The sequence below is a fragment of the Diceros bicornis genome, chromosome 26 (assembly GCF_020826845.1).
Source record: "Diceros bicornis minor isolate mBicDic1 chromosome 26, mDicBic1.mat.cur, whole genome shotgun sequence".
Taxonomy (NCBI): domain Eukaryota; kingdom Metazoa; phylum Chordata; class Mammalia; order Perissodactyla; family Rhinocerotidae; genus Diceros; species Diceros bicornis.
Window position 1 is genome coordinate 21804293 of NC_080765.1, and position 17898 is coordinate 21822190.

The 17898-nt window shown below is 53.0% G+C and overlaps 1 protein-coding gene across 6 annotated transcripts; it reads left to right on the plus strand.

The window, feature by feature from the left end:
- Nucleotides 1–38: 38 nt before the first annotated feature.
- Nucleotides 39–17706, plus strand: TAOK2 (TAO kinase 2). Of its 6 annotated transcripts, XM_058569672.1 has the most exons (20): nucleotides 39–126; nucleotides 3210–3376; nucleotides 3556–3627; nucleotides 3722–3823; nucleotides 4308–4353; nucleotides 4484–4580; nucleotides 4731–4844; nucleotides 4950–5041; nucleotides 7138–7231; nucleotides 7331–7412; nucleotides 8206–8373; nucleotides 8529–8810; nucleotides 9008–9169; nucleotides 10686–11051; nucleotides 11136–11339; nucleotides 11666–11905; nucleotides 15037–15249; nucleotides 15946–16001; nucleotides 16191–16373; nucleotides 16467–16554. In XM_058569672.1, the coding sequence occupies exons 2-19, from the start codon at nucleotides 3245–3247 to the stop codon at nucleotides 16342–16344; spliced, it is 2676 nt and encodes an 891-aa protein (XP_058425655.1). In that variant the 5' UTR covers nucleotides 39–126; nucleotides 3210–3244; the 3' UTR covers nucleotides 16345–16373; nucleotides 16467–16554. The 6 variants fall into 6 exon arrangements, with proteins under 6 accessions (XP_058425655.1, XP_058425653.1, XP_058425654.1 ...); XM_058569670.1 differs by lacking the exon at nucleotides 15946–16001 and having other exon boundaries at nucleotides 16467–17706; XM_058569671.1 differs by lacking the exon at nucleotides 15946–16001 and having other exon boundaries at nucleotides 8547–8810; nucleotides 16467–17706.
- The last annotated feature ends 192 nt before the right edge of the window (nucleotides 17707–17898 follow it).

The window sequence follows — 17898 nt, forward strand, 5'->3', positions numbered from 1 at the left end:
AGGGCGAAAGCCGAGGAAGAGGTGGCAAGGGGAAAGGTCTCCTTGCCCCTCTCCCTGCTTGGCAGAGCCGCTGGAGGACCTCAGGAAGAGGCGGAGGCGCTGGGGCATCATAGTGACCCCTACCAGGTGAGACACGGGGTGCAGGGGCGCGGGTCCCTGTGTCTAGCGTTGAGAAGAAAGGGTGCTCCTTTCTGAGAAGCTGGGCCTGGATAGGCCCTCTCCTCAGGTTGGGGAAGCCCAGCTGGGCCAGTGGTCAGCCTCTGGCTAGCCTTGCCTTCTGCTGCCACCCTCTTCCCCTTCCTCTTCCCTTCATTATGTCTGGTTGATGGGGGACCTCAGGTGACAGGGTCTCTGATGTCACGGAGGGTCACGCCCTAGGGTGCTTGAGCTAACTAGATGGTTTTGCACCGTTCTGGTCCTCTCTGTGTTCACTTGGCCCCTCACAGCTACCTCTTCTCCAGGATTATACCCCTTTTTCCTGACTGCTCTGGGTTGTTGATTCCCATGCCTCTGATCCCCATGGTGGGTCTGCTTATCTGTTTTTTAGGCATGGTCTGTTGGGTTTCTTGTGCACTCAAGGAAGTGTGTGTGTGCATTTGTGTTTGGGGGTGCCTGGCAATATTTTCTCCCAGCTATAGATGCCTTCCAGCGTCTTGCTGTGAGGGTATAAATGATCGTATACATTTGTCAAGCGATCTGTCATTTACAAAGTGCTTTACATCCATTCTCTCATGTGACCTCTCCCTCCTCCCATTCCTCTTGGGGGGGAGTTCTTTTATTTCCATCTTTCCATTTCACAGTTGAGAATATTGAGGCCCAGAGAGGTTGCCCAAGTCACACAGTGGCAGAAAAAGGATTTGAACCCAGGTCCTCAATCAAGTCTTGCCCCTACTCCAGACCTGTCTCTCGCCATCTCTTTTCTTCTGTGCCTGGGCTTCGCCTGGAGTCCAGAGGAGAATGAGTTGGGGTGAGATTTAAGAATGGGACGGACAAGAGCTTCCTTTTTAGGAGGTCTATCCTCAGAAGCTTTTGCTGATGGGAGGTTCTGCCTTGTGCCTCATGGATCTTTTTCTCTACTGTGACCTTCATCTTTACCCTGATCCCAACCTTTGACCTGGGTTCCTGAGAGAGCTCTCTCTTCTGACAAATGATAGCCATAGTAGTGTCTCTTAACAGTTAAAGCCAAGCTCCTGGAGGGTGCGATGATCCCCAAAGTATTAAAGCCTTGTTGTGGTGACCCTGGAGGCAGGGAAGGAAAAATCCACATGCTGAGTGTCTGCATAGTGTTCCTAAATATGAGATCTCATTAAAAATCTCACAACAGCACATGCTGTAATTGATTTTACTGAAGAGAAGACCAAGTATAAGGAACTTAGTCAAAGCCCTGTTGCTGTACATTGCAGATGAAATGTACTGGTAGTGTAGCCTAGGGACAGACAAACTTGGGTTTCCTCATCTGCAGAATGGAGATAACATTGTTCATTTTAGAAGGTGGTTATGATTTAGCACAGACGTTGGTAATCGCTGAAATGTTCGTTGTTATTTGAGGAAGAGGCCCCGTGTGATGTTTTGCTGGCATCCTTTACATGTGACCTGGAGTCCTGTGTTGGCATTCTTGGCTGGGTGCTGGTAAAGAGGTCAGGAAGATTCCTTTGGCAAGTTGTGAGCACCTGCCTTTGTGTGTGGGTGTGTGGTGAGGGTGAGGAGTGCTTGGCAGGGTTGCTGGCAGGAGAATGGAGAAAGGGGCCTGCTTTGAGCAGCCTGGGAGCTGCTGAGGGCAATCAATCAATCTCCCAGGCTATTCTGAGCCCTCTGCACCCTGGGGGCCCACTGGAGAGTAGGGCTTGCTCCTTGTGCTCCAGCTTCTAGTTGGGCTGAGGAGACAAAATTAACAACACAACAGGAAACAATGCATGACAGAATATATTTACATGCTAAATTGTTAGGTGCTTTTAAGGAGCTAGAACTCTGCCCTGGGAGTCCAGGTTTGCTGAAGGCCCCTTTGTACCCAAATTTCAAGTGCTCAGCCAGAAGCCTGGCCTGGAATCCTCTTGGGGGTCTTGGCTCTGATGTCCTGCAGGAGCTTTCTTTGGGTGTTTGGCTGGGTGCTCTAGGAGCTCTCCCCAACGCCTGGAATGATCAGGGGAGGCTTCCTGCAGGAGGGGGCTGGGCTTGGGGTGAGTTGCTGAGAGAGTTATGAGCACACAGGCCTGACTGGAGAGGAGAAGATCCTGTTCTCCGACCTTGGAGAAGTTCTTTTTCCTTTCTATGCCTCAGTGACCTCATCTGCGAAATGGTGACCATGACCCTGCCCTGCTTGTTTCATAGGCTGTGCTGAAAGCACAGTGGTGGGGGACTAGCTTTGAGCAAGTCATTTAACCTTTTTGAGCCTGTTTCCTCATTTGCAAAATAAGGGTGATAGTAATACCTCATAAGGTTGTGGTGAGGATTGAATGAGAGATAATACATGTAAGGTGCTCACTATACATGCTCAATAAATGTTATTTGTACACTGCAAATGTCCTGTACCTGTGTGTGATGCGTATGCAATTGGACTGGGCAAGTAAGGCAGCCCAGGTCACAGAGAAGCCCCCAAAGCTGGACACCGTTTCTGTCCTTGTCCTTCCCATTCTAGATCTCCTCCCTGCCACAGTGTCCCTAACCCTTTTTGAGAGTGAGTCTTCTGGCCCCTCTGGGCCAGTACCCACTTCTAACAATGGCCGGATTTCCACTGCCTCCGGCCTGGCCGTTTCCTGCTCTCTTTCATGGTGTGAGAAGTTGAGGGAGGAGGGGGCCTCAACGCCAAGGGGAACAGGAAGGTGCCTGGAAATGTTTGGGGTATGGGACTTGTCAGACAGGACATTTGGGGATCTGGGGTTCTGGCTGGGAGGCAGACTCTTTTGAGGGGAAAGTAGGGGTTGTGAGGAAATGGAACTTGTTGAGGGCTGAGGAGGGTAGTGAGGATGCTTAGCTTTCAGGCTTCCTAGCAGTTTTGGGGACTTGGGACCTGGCCCCCGTGGTCTGGTTGCCAGGCAACTTCATTTTTTTTGGAGGTTTGATGTTGTTCCTAATTTCCCCTTGCTCTTCCTCAGCGGTGCTTCTTCCCCCTCATCGGGAAACTAGGGGAGGAGAAGGCAGAAACTTGAGGGGCCCCTTCCTCTCTCTGTGGGCCCCATCCTTGCACTAAGGGTCCCATCTCTGTTCTCCAGGTCAGGCCCCACTCTCAGGGCCCCCAGGGGCCACCATGCCAGCTGGGGGCCGGGCCGGGAGCCTGAAGGACCCTGATGTGGCTGAGCTCTTCTTCAAGGATGACCCCGAAAAGCTCTTCTCTGACCTCCGCGAAATTGGCCATGGCAGCTTTGGAGCCGTGTACTTTGTGAGTTGCGGCTTGGGAGAGTGGGGATTGCATTCTTGCCCCTGTGGACCTCCAAAAAGCCCTCTACACTACTCTACCACACCAGTCTTTCCTGCCCTATCCTACTGGGCCAGCAAATCTTTTTACTGCTGCCCAGTTCTCACTGGGGGCCTTCACCACCTTCTGGTCTGGTTCTCTAGGCCCGGGATGTCCGGAATAGTGAGGTGGTGGCCATCAAGAAGATGTCCTACAGTGGGAAGCAGTCAAATGAGGTAGGTCAGGCATGACAAGACCGGGTGGGGGGCGGGGGACCCCAGTCTCAAGATACGGGCTAAGTAAGCCTCTCCTCCCCTGACCTCCTCCCAGAAGTGGCAGGACATCATCAAGGAGGTGCGGTTCCTACAGAAGCTCCGGCATCCCAATACCATTCAGTACCGGGGCTGTTACCTGAGGGAGCACACGGCTTGGGTGAGCTGGCCCCCTGACTCTGGCCTGATCTTTGTCCCTACTCAGGCCCATCCTTATCCTGGTCCAGTCTCTTAGGTGGGCCCTGGTCAGGGTGCCATTGTGGGAATCTTGGAAAGGAGGAAGTCTCTCCCAACCTCTTTAGTCTTCAGATAAACCCATGAGCAGCAGTGTCCATTCAGGAGGAGAGGCTGGTTTGAAGAGTGACATAGCACATGGGCTGGAGGAGATGGAGATTGAGTGGGGCTTTGAAGGGATTCAGATGAAAGTGGTGGTAACTTGGGCTCTTTCTAGGGAAGGCCCTGACTCCGGGGATTCTCCTACCACCCCCTTGTTTTCTCAGTTGTCCCTCCTCCCTGTCATCATCCCGGGGGCATTGCCTGAGTGGAGGATAGGCAAGGAAGCACTCTGTTTTGGATTTCTGCCCAAGGGAGATGGGCCAGGGGTGGCCAGATCTGCTGATCTCTGACCCTTGACTCTTCCTTAGCTGGTGATGGAGTATTGCCTGGGCTCAGCTTCTGACCTTCTAGAAGGTGAGTGACTCTGGCCAACAAGTGGCAGAAGGGAAAAGAGCAGAGAAGCTGTAGGGGAAGGGTTAAGGGAAACTTGTTCCAGTCCCACCCTTGAGCTCCCTCAGTTTGATGTTTTTCCCTCACTCCCCAGTGCACAAGAAGCCCCTTCAGGAGGTGGAGATCGCGGCTGTGACTCACGGTGCCCTTCAGGGCCTGGCTTATCTGCACTCCCACAACATGATCCATAGGTACAAGCAGCACTGACGATGGCTGGGAGGGGGTACTCACTACACCACTCCTCATTCAGCTGGGCTATAGCTTTCTTGGAAACTGAAGCTAAAGGCCCTGCCCAGCCTTCCTGAGATGCATGTCTTATTCTTGTACTTTGCCTCTGGCAGGGATGTGAAAGCTGGAAACATCCTGCTGTCAGAGCCAGGCTTGGTGAAGCTGGGGGACTTTGGCTCTGCATCCATCATGGCACCTGCCAACTCCTTTGTGGGCACCCCATACTGGTGAGTGGGACTGATGGTGATTGGAGAGAGCTCCCAGGATATTGGGAGCAGGAGTTGGCAGGGTCTGGGCAAGTGATTAGCCTCTTTCTCTGACCATTCTCCCAGGATGGCTCCGGAAGTGATTCTGGCAATGGATGAGGGGCAGTACGATGGCAAGGTGGATGTCTGGTCCTTGGGGATAACCTGCATCGAGCTGGGTAAGGACATCCTCCTCTCTGCTCTCTCATTCTCTTTTCTCTCCACTCATTTCTCTCTTTTACTGTCCCCATCCCATTCTCTGAGGTCTCCAAGCTCCTGTCTATTTTGACTTTACCCTTGATCCCCAGTAGAGGCAGCTGTCAAATCCTGCCCATTCTTAGACCTCAAGATTTCATAGCATTCATCTCTTCCTGTCCACGACTCTAGTTCTTACTCTTTTTTGAGTGTCCACTGTGTGCCATGCACTGTGCTAGTAGGTTCTGGAGGTATAGCAGTAAATGAGGTTTCTGCCCTCATAGAATTTACATTCAAGTTAGGAGAACAGGCATGTATTCTGTCAATGTGATAAAAGCTAAACGGAGATGTTATGGGAGCAGTACAATCATAAAACAAGGGACTTGACCTAGTTCAGGGCCTAAGGAGGTTCTCCTTGTAGCAGAGATACCTAAACAGAACCACATAAGTAATAGTTAGCTGTTGAAGACTATGGAAGAACATTCCAGACAGGTAAGAGCAGGCATGGGGAGCTCAGACAAGCTTCAGTTGTTTGGGAATATTGCATGTAATGCAAAGAGCAGTGAGTGATAAGGCCAGAGAGTTAAGCTCAAATGAGTTCATGAGGCTTTGAAGCCATGTCAAGGTTCTCATCTCTGCCAGCCTGCCCTATTGAAATACCTATTCAGTGAGATAATGTTTGTAAGGCCTCCCACACGATGCCAGGCACAAAATAGTTGCCCAAGAAAGAGATGCTGGTAGTTACTCTTATCACCAACTTTCTGCAGTGATCTTTCCTACCGCCAGTCTCTTCTTCCTTACAGTCTGTTATGTCAGAGATCTGCCCAAGCTCCGTGCTGTTGTTTCACTCCCCTCCTCAGAGCCATCAGTGGCTCACCATTGCCTACAAGACTTAAGCCATCCCCATCCTTCCTTACACCAAGCTAAAGGCTCTGCTTCCTAAAAGCAGGCTCTCCCCTTCATGAGCTCCAACCCTTTATGTGCCAGGAGCTTTTCCACTTGCTTACCTTGGTTTGTGTTGTGTCCTCTGCCGAAGGTCAGAGATTTGGACATGTTCTTTCCCTCTATCTCCACATGTCTGCATTTACCATTTGAGGCACAGCCAGATGGGTAATGCAAATATGTGAAAGAAGCCAGGTATGAGAAAAAGCTAGAGCTGTCCATTTTATTCTTAGTTTTTGGTAGAGACATGGATACAGAGAAATACTTCTCTACTGTTAAAAAAAACATCAATCCTGATTATAAATGGCAGCTGATACTCAGTATCAGAGAAGCAATATAGAGATGATTGGCAAACTGGAGATTGCTGTTGCTTAGCTCCAGCCCATTGTTAAGCAGAAATGTAGGCTCTGGTTCACCAGTCTAATTTTTTAGGAGAAACTGGAAATTTAGATTATTATTATTTAATTATTATATCAGAATTTAATTTAAAAATCACTGTTTAGGCCAAAAACATAAAACATTTGTCTGGGCCACAAGAGGCATGCAACTTCAGATCTAAGGCCTAGCTTCAATATCCCTTTTTCCAGAAGACCATCCCTGAATCCCCTGCAAACGTACCACCTTAAGGGCCCACCACACACCAAGCTTCCCAGCTGTTTCCCTGTCTCCCTCTTGTGCTAATGAGCAGTTTGAACTTGATATTACTTGTTCAGTCCTATTTCATCTTCCCTGTTAGACTGGAAGTTCCTAGGGGACAGGGCCTGTCTCTTGTTTTTCTCTGTCTTCCCCATAACACTTAGCAAGTTTTTGCTTTCATTTGACACCTAATAAATATTAGTTGGGCCCTTAACTGAATGTGCGTCCTTTTGTACTTTTGCATTGGTACAGAAGTACCTTTTGTACTTCCTTTGGTACTTTTGCATATGTTATTTTCTTTGATCCCTATTCCACTGTGTGCAAGGGAGAGCATGGGTGTTGCATTTTACAGAGGGAATTAATTGAGATTATGGGATTGCTCAGGATCGTGCAACAAGGAAATCAGGGAGCTGCATGTGAACCCAAGTCTTCTGATTTCCATTACAGTCTCCTCTGCCCACCTGCCACCTCTCACCTTCTTCCCCTTGACCTTTCTCTGTAGCGGAACGGAAACCACCGCTGTTTAACATGAATGCGATGAGTGCCTTATACCACATTGCACAGAATGAGTCCCCCGTGCTCCAGTCAGGACACTGGTGAGGACTGGGATTCCTGGGCTCAGGGGTTAGGACATAGGTTAAGGCTGCCTGGCTCATGCCCTCCCTACTCCCTCCTCTCCCTCCCGTGACTTCTAGGTCTGAGTACTTCCGGAATTTTGTTGACTCCTGTCTTCAGAAAATTCCTCAAGACAGACCAACCTCAGAGGTTCTGCTGAAGGTGAGGGCTCACCGGCCTAGCATTCTCTTAGAACTGTAGCTTGTTAGAGCCACAGAAACCCCTCCATGAAATTAGTGATTCCCAATTCTTCCTCCACCAAGAATTTCATTTATGAATTCCTACCCCCATCCCCAGTGCCCAGTGGACTCTGTGTTTTGCAAGATTTTCTCTACCAGACTGCCTTTATTTATTAACTAATTATTTGTTTTCCCATCTTTTATCAATCAAAGATGTATGTAATTGCCAGCCAGAACTTCTGGTCAGCGTGCAATAACCAGGGTTACCACACTGATCTGATGTAATTCAAGCCAAAAGCCTGTGTAGCCTTGTCATGGGTAAATGTATGATTTCCCTTAGGTGTTTTTTGAGTTATCAAAAGTAGAGGGGCTCCCATTCCCGTCACAGATCCATGGAGGCCTAAAGAGCCCTAGTTGGGAACTGATGTAGATTGTCTAATTTGACCTACTTGTTTTATAATTGTGGGATACCTTATGAGGCCCAAGAGAGGCCTCGTGAGATGTCTAGGGGCACGGAGCACTTGGATAGAGGACCTGGACTAGAATCCAGATCTCCTGATTCTTCTTGCCTGTCAGCCATGCCTGGAGGAACAAGAGACTGTCTGGGAGTAGAGATTGGGTGGTGAAAATTAGTGTGGGAGGAGGGGGTGGGACAAAGCCAGCATCCTCTCATGGACGGCATGGGCCCCAGGGGTGTGCCTCAGGCCAGAGAGAATGCCAAGACCTATGGGATGCTGGGGAGTGCTTGGCAGCAGGCCTCTGTTCTCTTTCCCCAGCACCGCTTTGTGCTCCGGGAGCGGCCACCCACAGTCATCATGGACCTAATCCAGAGGACCAAGGATGCTGTGCGGGAGCTGGACAACCTGCAGTACCGCAAGATGAAGAAGATATTGTTCCAAGAAGCACCCAATGGCCCTGGCGCTGAAGCCCCAGAGGAGGAGGAGGTGACCCAGCTTACCCTGCCACCATTTTTTTCCACCATGTCATGCTTGACTCCTAGCAGCTGCTTGGTCCCCTTCCCCAACCCTCCCCACACCCTCTGTCTCCTTGTGCTGCCTCATGTACATACCCCCTGTCCTTCCCCTTCCCTACCCAACAGCCTACGCCCTGTCCACAGGAGGCGGAGCCCTACATGCACCGTGCTGGGACGCTGACCAGTCTAGAGAGTAGCCACTCAGTGCCCAGCATGTCCATCAGCGCCTCCAGCCAGAGCAGCTCAGTCAACAGCCTAGCAGATGCTTCAGACAATGAGGAGGAGGAGGAGGAAGAAGAGGAGGAGGAGGAGGAGGAGGAGGAAGGCCCTGAAGCCCGGGAGATGGCCATGATGCAGGAGGGGGAGCACACAGTCACCTCCCATAGCTCCATCATCCACCGGCTGCCGGTATGCAGCTCACCCTGAGTAGGTCTAACAGCAGCAAAGCTGAGCCCCAGCTGCTGCTCAGGAGTCTCCTGGGTTCCCTGCTCTCCCTCTCAAACATAACCGCTCTTTCTCCAAATCTAACTGGGTCTCCAGGGAACTCCCTTTGGGCCCAGTGGCCTCTGAACCTTGGGCATCCCTTCCACCTTCCCTTCCTTTAGGGCTCTGACAACCTGTATGATGACCCCTATCAGCCAGAGATGACCCCAAGCCCTCTCCAGCCACCTGCAGCCCCAGCTCCCACCTCTACCACCTCTTCTGCCCGCCGCCGGGCCTACTGCCGCAACCGGGACCATTTCGCCACCATCCGTACTGCCTCCCTGGTAAGTGCAGCCATCCTCCCTCAGCCCGGATGCCCCAAACTCTCTTTCTAAGTCCAGAAATGATTTTCTCTCTGTGGCATGTGATTAAGTCCAGATTCCACCCTCATTTTCTATTGCTATCTCTCACCTTCTCCTCATCTTGACCCTCCCCTATCCCTTCTCTCAGCAGACTGTTTTGGTCACATTGCCCAATGTGAGTGTCCCTAGCTTGGCAAATTCTTACTCCACTTTCGTGGCTGCGCTTAAATAGCATCTCCTGGGGTGCCTTCCCAGGCTCCTGGCCAGCCAGGTGCTTTATATCCTGGTCCTGTGGCGCTCCTGAATGGTATTATGACAGATTTGCTTGATTCTGTGACCCTGGAGGGCAAGGATGGTGTTCAGGTGTCTGCCTCATGCCAGTGATTGGCTCTCAGACCCACACACATACCTGTATTTAATCCTTGCAGCTCCTTTGGGAGGGAGAGAGTATGATCCCATTTGAGAGATGAGGCAGCTGTGACTCAGAGGGGCTGCTTGCCCAAGGCACTTGTTCATGCACCTTTAGTGGTTCTCAAATTCTGTAAGCAGGATCTTGGTCCTCTCTTAAAATCAAGTCGTGGCGGTGTTTTTCTCAGTTCACAGGGAAAAGTGGGTAGATTTTTCATAAAACATAGTTTTTCATCCATACTTTTAATAAACCTTTAGATTACATTCCTGCTTAGCTGCAAGCACCAACAATCACCTTAGAGGCCACTGGTTGTTCTAGTATGTTCTTATGGCCTCTGCTTATGGCTAGTTATTCTGCTAGGAAAATTCTTTAGATCCTATAATGCTTGGAGCTTTGTGGTACTGTGCAGAGAGGTCTGTGTCTTCCAGGGGCTTGGCTACTTGGACTAGTTTGGGGTCCACTGACATAGCCCCCTGACAATGGGACCTGAGCTCAAACCTTAGATGAGGACATCCAGGCCCAGTGTTCTTGTTATTTAACATGTAATGGCTCAGATCTGGCTCTGTACCTGGCTGTAATGTGTCCTCAGTATTTGCTGAAGGGGAAGAAAGCCAACACTTATTGGTAGAGTGTTCTAGAAACTATTACATATGTACCAAACTTAATGTCCACAGCCCCCAAGAAGAAGTATTATTGCCCTATTTAACAGATGAGGGAACTGAGGGTTAGCGACGTTAACTTGCTTGAGGTCACGTGGTTAGTAAGTGGCAGAACTAGGATTTGGGCCCAGGTCTGTCTGATGCCTCTACTCTTTTGAACTAATCTGGATTGTTCCTACTTTTATGCCCGGCCTTGTGCGTGGCACCTTTTATCATCTCATTCAGTCGCACCACCTGTGAAGTAGATTATATCTCCATTATCCAGTTGAGGTGGCAGGCTCAGAGAGGTTAATTGTGAGGAAGGTACCAAATGAGAATTAAACCCATGAGTAAAACCCATGTTCTTCCCCCATAGAGCACAAAGACTATGTATGTTAATAAAATGGGGGCCAGGGCTAAGCCCCACTTCTCATCCTCTCTCCCACCCCAGGTCAGCCGTCAGATCCAGGAGCATGAGCAGGACTCAGCCCTGCGGGAGCAGCTGAGTGGCTATAAGCGGATGCGACGACAGCACCAGAAACAGCTGCTGGCCTTGGAGTCGAGGCTGAGGGGTGAACGTGAGGAGCATAGTGCACGGTTGCAGCGGGAGCTTGAGGCACAGCGGGCTGGCTTTGGGGCTGAGGCAGAAAAGCTGTCACGGCGGCACCAGGCCATTGGTGAGAAGGAGGCACGAGCTGCCCAGGCCGAGGAGCGTAAGTTCCAGCAGCACATCCTGGGGCAGCAGAAGAAGGAGCTGGCTGCCCTCCTGGAGGCACAGAAGCGAACTTACAAACTTCGGAAGGAGCAGCTAAAGGAGGTGGGATAGGGCTGCAGCAGTGGGTGGGGCCGCTGGTGGGCGCAGCAGGCCCTGACCTTCCTACTCTCCCACTGCCCTGCCCAGGAGCTCCAGGAGAACCCCAGCACACCCAAGCGGGAGAAGGCCGAGTGGCTTTTGCGGCAGAAGGAGCAGCTACAGCAGTGCCAGGCAGAGGAGGAGGCAGGGCTGCTGCGGCGGCAGCGCCAGTACTTTGAGCTACAGTGTCGCCAGTACAAGCGCAAGATGCTGCTGGCTCGTCACAGCCTGGACCAGGACCTGCTGCGAGAGGTAGGCCCCCCATCCCCCATTCTTGTCCCGAGTCCCAGGCATTCACCCTTTTCCATTTGCCTCACTTGTAGTCGTCTTTCCGCTCTGCCCTCGTTCGTGTTATGGCTCGACTTCTCTTCAACACCCTTCTTGCCTCTCATGCCCATCAGACTTGGCTAGAGTTCCCTTAGGCTTCTGTTCCGAGGCCAGCCAGGAGCTTGGCTCCCTTACACCCCTCATCTCCCCACCCTTAGCTCCCTCTGCCACAGGGTTCTGGGGCTCTCACTTCCTTGACAGCAATAAGGCTTCCTGACTGGGCTCTGGGCCCTGCTTCCCTTCTGCCTCAGGACTTGAACAAGAAACAGACACAGAAGGACTTGGAGTGTGCACTGCTGCTGCGACAGCATGAGGCCACACGGGAGCTGGAGCTACGGCAGCTCCAGGCTGTACAGCGCACACGGGCTGAGCTCACCCGCCTGCAGCACCAGACGGAGCTGGGCAACCAGCTGGAGTACAACAAGCGGCGTGAACAAGAGTTGCGGCAGAAGCACGCGGCCCAGGTTCGCCAGCAGCCCAAGAGCCTCAAAGTACGTGCAGGCCAGCATCCCCCGGGCCTCCCGCTCCCCATTCCTGGGGCTCTGGGACCACCCAGCACAGGCACCCCTAGAGAACAGCAGCCCTGCTCATCTGGCCAGGGGGCAGTCCTGGACCAAAGAATTCTGGGAGAGGAGGAGGAAGCAGTTCCTGAGAGAAGGATTCTGGGAAAGGAAGGGGCCACCTTGGTGCCAGAGGAGCAGAGGATACTGGGGGAAGAATCAGGAACCCCTAGTCCCAGTCCACAAAAGCATAGGAGTTTGGTTGATGAGGAAGTTTGGGGTCTACCTGAGGAGGAGATAGAGGAGCTTAGAGTCCCATCCCTGGCACCCCAGGAGAGGAGCATTGTGGGCCAAGAGGCGACCGAGGCATGGTGTCTGTGGGAGAAGGAGGATGGGAGCCTTCTGGATGTGGAATTTGAGCTTGGCTGGGTCCAGGGCCCGGCACTGACCCCAGTCCCTGAGGAGGAGGAGGAAGAAGAGGAGGGGGCTCCAATTAGGACCCCAAGGCATCCTGGAGATGGCTGTCCCTCACCAGACATCCCCCCTGAACCTCCTCCAACACATCTGAGGCCTGGCCCTGCTAGCCAGTTCCCTGGACTCTTGTCCCATGGCCTCCTGGCCGGCCTCTCCTTTGCAGTGGGGTCCTCCTCTGGCCTCCTGCCCCTACTACTTCTGCTGCTGCTCCCACTGCTGGCAGCCCAGGGTGGAGGTGGCCTGCAGGCAGCGCTGCTGGCCCTTGAGGTGGGGCTGGTGGGCCTGGGGGCCTCCTATCTACTTCTTTGTACAGCTCTGCACCTGCCCCCCAGTCTGTTCCTACTCCTGGCCCAGGGCACTGCACTGGGGGCTGTCCTGGGTCTGAGCTGGCGCCGAGGCCTTGTGGGCGTCCCTCTGGGCCTTGGGGCCGCCTGGCTTCTAGCCTGGCCAGGCTTGGCTCTACCTTTAGCAGCTATGGCAGCTGGGGGCAAATGGGTGCGGCAGCAGGGCCCTCTGATTCGCCGGGGCATCTCTCGACTCTGGTTGCGGGCTCTGCTGCGCCTTTCGCCCATGGCCTTCCGGGCCCTGCAGGGCTGTGGGGCTGTGGGGGACCGGGGCTTGTTTGCACTCTACCCCAAGACCAACAAGGATGGCTTCCGCAGCCGTCTGCCTGTTCCTGGGCCCCGGCGGAGTAATCCCCGCACTGTCCGACACCCGCTAGCCCTGTTGGCAAGGTTTTGGGCCCTGTGCAAGGGCTGGAACTGGCGCCTGGCACGGGCCAGCCAGGGTTTAGCCTCCCGCTTGCCCCCCTGGGCCATCCACACACTGGCCAGCTGGGGCCTGCTTCGGGGTGAACGGCCCAGCCGTATCCCTCGGCTGCTACCACGCAGCCAGCGCCGGCTAGGGCCCACTGCCTCCCACCAGCCGCCACCAGGCATTCTGGCTGGGCGGAGATCCCGAACCCGCCAGTCCCGAGCCCTGCCTCCCTGGAGGTGACCAACTCTTGCTGTTCCCCAGCCCAAATCTAGAGCATTGAGCACTTTATCTCCCACTACTCAGTGAAGTTTCTCCAGTTCTAGTCCCCCCCCTTTCACCCCTCCTTCCTCAGTATGCTTCCCCACCTCACCTCCAGCCCTATGGACCTCTAGGCAGGCAGCCTCCTCCACCGTGGAGTCCGGAAGTTACACTTTGTGTCCTGACACTCCTCCCCCACCCTAAGTTATTGCTGTTCTCCCTGTGTGTGTGCTCATCCTCACCCTCATCGACTCAGGCCTGGGGCCACGGGTGGCAGTGGGTGGGAAGAGTCATGGTTTTTTTCTCTCTTTGATTTTGTTTTTCTGTCTCCCTTCCAACCTGTCCCCTTTCCCCCACCAAAAAAAAAAAAAGACAAACAAAAATAAAATATCTGAGCGGAACTGTACCTTTGGCCCAGGCTGCCTCTGTCTGCTTTGTCCTGCCGCCTAGCCTCCCCGGTATGCCCCCAGTCTGGACCCTTGGCCCCCAGTTCCATGACCTCTTCACCCCCATCTACGTTATCTCAACCCCTTTCACTCCTCAGCCTCATCCTCTCTGCCTTCATAGCTTCGTTGCACCATGACCACCGCCAGCTCAGGGTTCTGGGCCCCTGTTGAGCTTCCACAGAACTTTTTGGTCCCGCAGTTGCCCTATTTGTGGATTCCTTCCAGAGACTCCTTAGGTTCCGGGTTCTTTTGTCATCATTCCCTGCCTTTTCTCCCAGCCCAATCCCTGTGTGGTTCCCTTCTGTCTGGGAGCTGAATTTCTCTCCTGGCATCAGGCATTACCCTAGAGGGCTGGGGGATGGGACTGCAAGTCCTCCACAGTAGGGGGTGGTGAGTTTGGGGGGCCAGGCAGAGAGTGTGGGGGCCGTGGAAATGGGACTGGTTATGGGCTTGGAGTGGGAGCTGAGTGTGTGAGGAGCCGGGCTGGAATGTGGAGATCTGGTCAGGGTGGCACCTGCTGGCCTGTTGAACTTGTCAGGCCCTGTCTGGCCACCTCCTTTGCCCCTTTCCCTTAATGTGGCCCAAGATGGGCCACCCCTTCTTATCCATTTCTCAGCTCGGTGCTTATCCTCCTTCCCTCCCTCCCACTCTGAGGTGCTGAACCTGAGACTTCCTCTGTCTTTTCCTTAGTTGTGTTGTTCTCTTCCATGGGTGTGTTGTAACTTGGTTTTCTTACTCACTCTTGTGCACATTCTGTTTCTATACACATGCTTCCTTCTCTAGGTCATATTTTCTCCCTCTTTGCATGGTCAAAACTTGTGTGCACTCAGTACTCTTTAAAGATTCTCAGTTCCCTGTCCATGAACTCTCCTGCTGTTTCTTGTGAGTTTTCCACCCAATTCTGTGAACATGCTCTTGGAACCTGTCTTGTTTTCCTTGCATCTCTTGCCCATCAAGAATCTTCCTGATCTCGCTCAACACCATCCCATCTCTCCATGTCTGTCTGTATACAGCTCCCCCCGCCCCCTCTGTCTAACATGTTTTCTGTTTCTCTCCCTCTCCCTGTCTCTGCTTCTGTCTCCTCTCCTCCTCTCTCTCATCTCCCCTGGTTGTTCCTCCTCCTCCTCCTCCACTTCCTCCTCCTCCTCTCCCCTGCCCCCATCTCCCCTCGGTCCGTCCACTGCATAGTCTAAGGAGCTGCAGATCAAGAAGCAGTTCCAGGAGACGTGTAAGATCCAGACTCGGCAGTACAAGGCTCTGCGGGCACACTTGCTGGAGACCACACCCAAAGCTCAGCACAAGAGCCTCCTTAAGCGGCTCAAGGAAGAACAGACCCGCAAGCTGGCAATCCTAGCCGAGCAGTATGACCAGTCCATCTCGGAGATGCTCAGCTCACAGGCGGTGAGGCCTGGGGTCCAGGGAGGGAGCATGGTGGAGGTTGCCTCTGTATTTCTGGCTTAGTTATGGGCAGTGGGAGTTGGGGGATGTGGACGGAGATGGGGGTTTTTTGTTCTTGCGAAACTCAGATACTCTCCTGCTATTAGTATTCTCTGCAATGGTTTTATTATCTCTCTTAAGGTCTTGACAAAGCCTGCCTGCCTACTTTCCCAAGAACCACCAAGGAAAGAGTGGCTATGATTTTTTCCTGGGCCTGAGTTAGTTTAATGTGTGAACAGGGAGCAAATCAAGATGATTGTGGCCCTCAGGCCGATTTACTCAGACTTCTGGAGGATTTTGAAGGTTGCTGTTCTAAAAATGATCACACATAACACTGGAATTGGCCACTTAAAATTTACACTTAGTGTAAAAAGTAAACGTGCCCCTGTTCATTGACATTCTCTCACTCAATTCCACCTCTCAGAGGTAACTGTTACTTTAGATTTTTTTCCTTGCATATTTGGAAAAGTATATAAAATTTTAAACAAAAATGGAATCACACATTACATTCTGTTCTCTTAACTTCTTTTCCCACCTAATATTTCTTGGACGTCTTTCCGTATCAGTGCACATAGCTCATTTTTTTAAACAGCGTAGACTTGCCCATGGTATGGACATACCATAGTTTATTTAACCCATCCCTTATTGGTGGACATTTAGGTTGTTTCCAGTATTTTGCTATTACAACGCTTCAGTGAACACCTTCGAGCACATGTGCAAGTATACCTGGGGGATAAATTCCTGGAAGTGTAATTGCTGTGTCACAGGGTATGACGACCTTTCATTTTGATAGATGTTGAGAGTGGCTGCTTCCTGAAACCTTAGGGCCCAGGCCTGCCTGGGGCAGGGGAGGATTGTGGGGGTGAGGGAGGAGGCCCCTAAAACTAGTGCTTCCTATTCTCTAGCTGCGGCTTGATGAGACCCAGGAGGCAGAGTTCCAGGCCCTTCGGCAGCAGCTTCAACAGGAACTGGAGCTGCTCAATGCTTACCAGAGCAAGATCAAGATCCGCACAGAGAGTCAACACGAGAGAGAGCTACGGGAGCTGGAGCAGAGAGTAGCTCTGAGGCGGGCACTGCTGGAGCAGCGGGTGAGAGGGCTCAGCCTCTAGCACAGGGTAGGGAGGGGAGGCTCCCCCCCCACCCCACCCCAGACGCTCTAACTTCTGTTCTGGGTGCCCCAGGTGGAGGAGGAGCTGCTGGCCCTACAGACAGGGCGCTCTGAGCGAATCCGGAGTTTGCTGGAGCGGCAGGCCCGTGAGATCGAGGCTTTCGATGCTGAGAGCATGAGGCTGGGCTTCTCCAGTATGGCTCTGGGGGGCATCCCAGCCGAGGCTGCTGCCCAGGGCTATCCCGCGCCACCCCCTGCCCCTGCCTGGCCCTCCCGTCCTGTTCCTCGTTCAGGGGCACACTGGAGCCACGGTCCTCCTCCACCAGGCATGCCCCCCCCAGCCTGGCGTCAGCCCTCCCTGCTGGCTCCCCCAGGTCCCCCAAACTGGCTGGGGCCCCCAGCACAGAGTGGGACACCCCGTGGTGGAGCCCTGCTGCTGCTAAGAAACAGCCCCCAGCCCTTGCGGCGTGCAGCCTCAGGGGGCAGTGGCAGTGACAGCGTGGGCCCACCTGCTGCTGCAGTGCCCGGGCCTCTGAGCCGCAGTACCAGTGTTGCTTCCCACATCCTCAATGGTTCCTCCCACTTCTATTCTTGAAGTGCAAGGTGGATGAGCAGATGAATGGGGCAGGGACAGGGGTGGGTGGAGCCTGATCCTGGAGCCTATAAGCTTGAGGTCCACCCAAGGGTCGGGGATAGGATGTTGGCTCCAGCTCCCCTCAAACCTCCTCATCTCATGAGCTTCTTGGGCTGGCCGGTGGCCCAGGGCCAGCTTGGGCGTGGGTGCCTCATGGCTGACCAGGAGCCTCTGCTTCCCCACCATGGTGCCAGGGTCTCTCTCCATCACGGCCTCCGGAAAGGAGGGAGATGTGCGTGTCAAATATTCATCTAGTCCCCTGGGGGAGGGGAAGGGTGGGTCTAGATATATTATATTCAGAGAACTATACTACCCCCTGCAATGGGGCCGTGGACTGGGGATGCCAGGCCCCCCAGACCTGGGTTGTGGCAGAGGTCTGGGGCCTGGGGTGGGGAGAAGGGGAGGAGAGGGCCTTCCTAGCAAAGAAGGATCAGGATGGGGTCTGGGGTCAGGATGCCTGGGTCTCTCCATTCCCCTGTTGCTGTATGACGTCCTGTGCCGTCTTGTCCTTTATCTTTTTTTGTTAATTGAGATCAGAGCTGGGGCAGGGGAACAAGGGAAGGACCTTGGAAGGGGCTGCTCCCAGGCCTGGGGGCAGTCGTGGGAACCCCTCTCAGCTACGGGGCTGGCACAGAGCCCCACAGCAAGCTTTTAATAAACTGTTGGTTATTCTAACAGACCCCAGGACTCCCCCTTTCTGTCTTAAGGCGTGTATTAAGGACTGTGGCAGGTGATAGTGTTATTTGTATTTAAAAAGAGAATTTATTGGGCCATGTAACTAAAAATTTAAGTGATTTTAATGACTTCAGGCATGACTGGATGCAGAGCTTCAAAGGAGGTCATCAGTCTCTTGACCTCTGCTCCCCTTTGC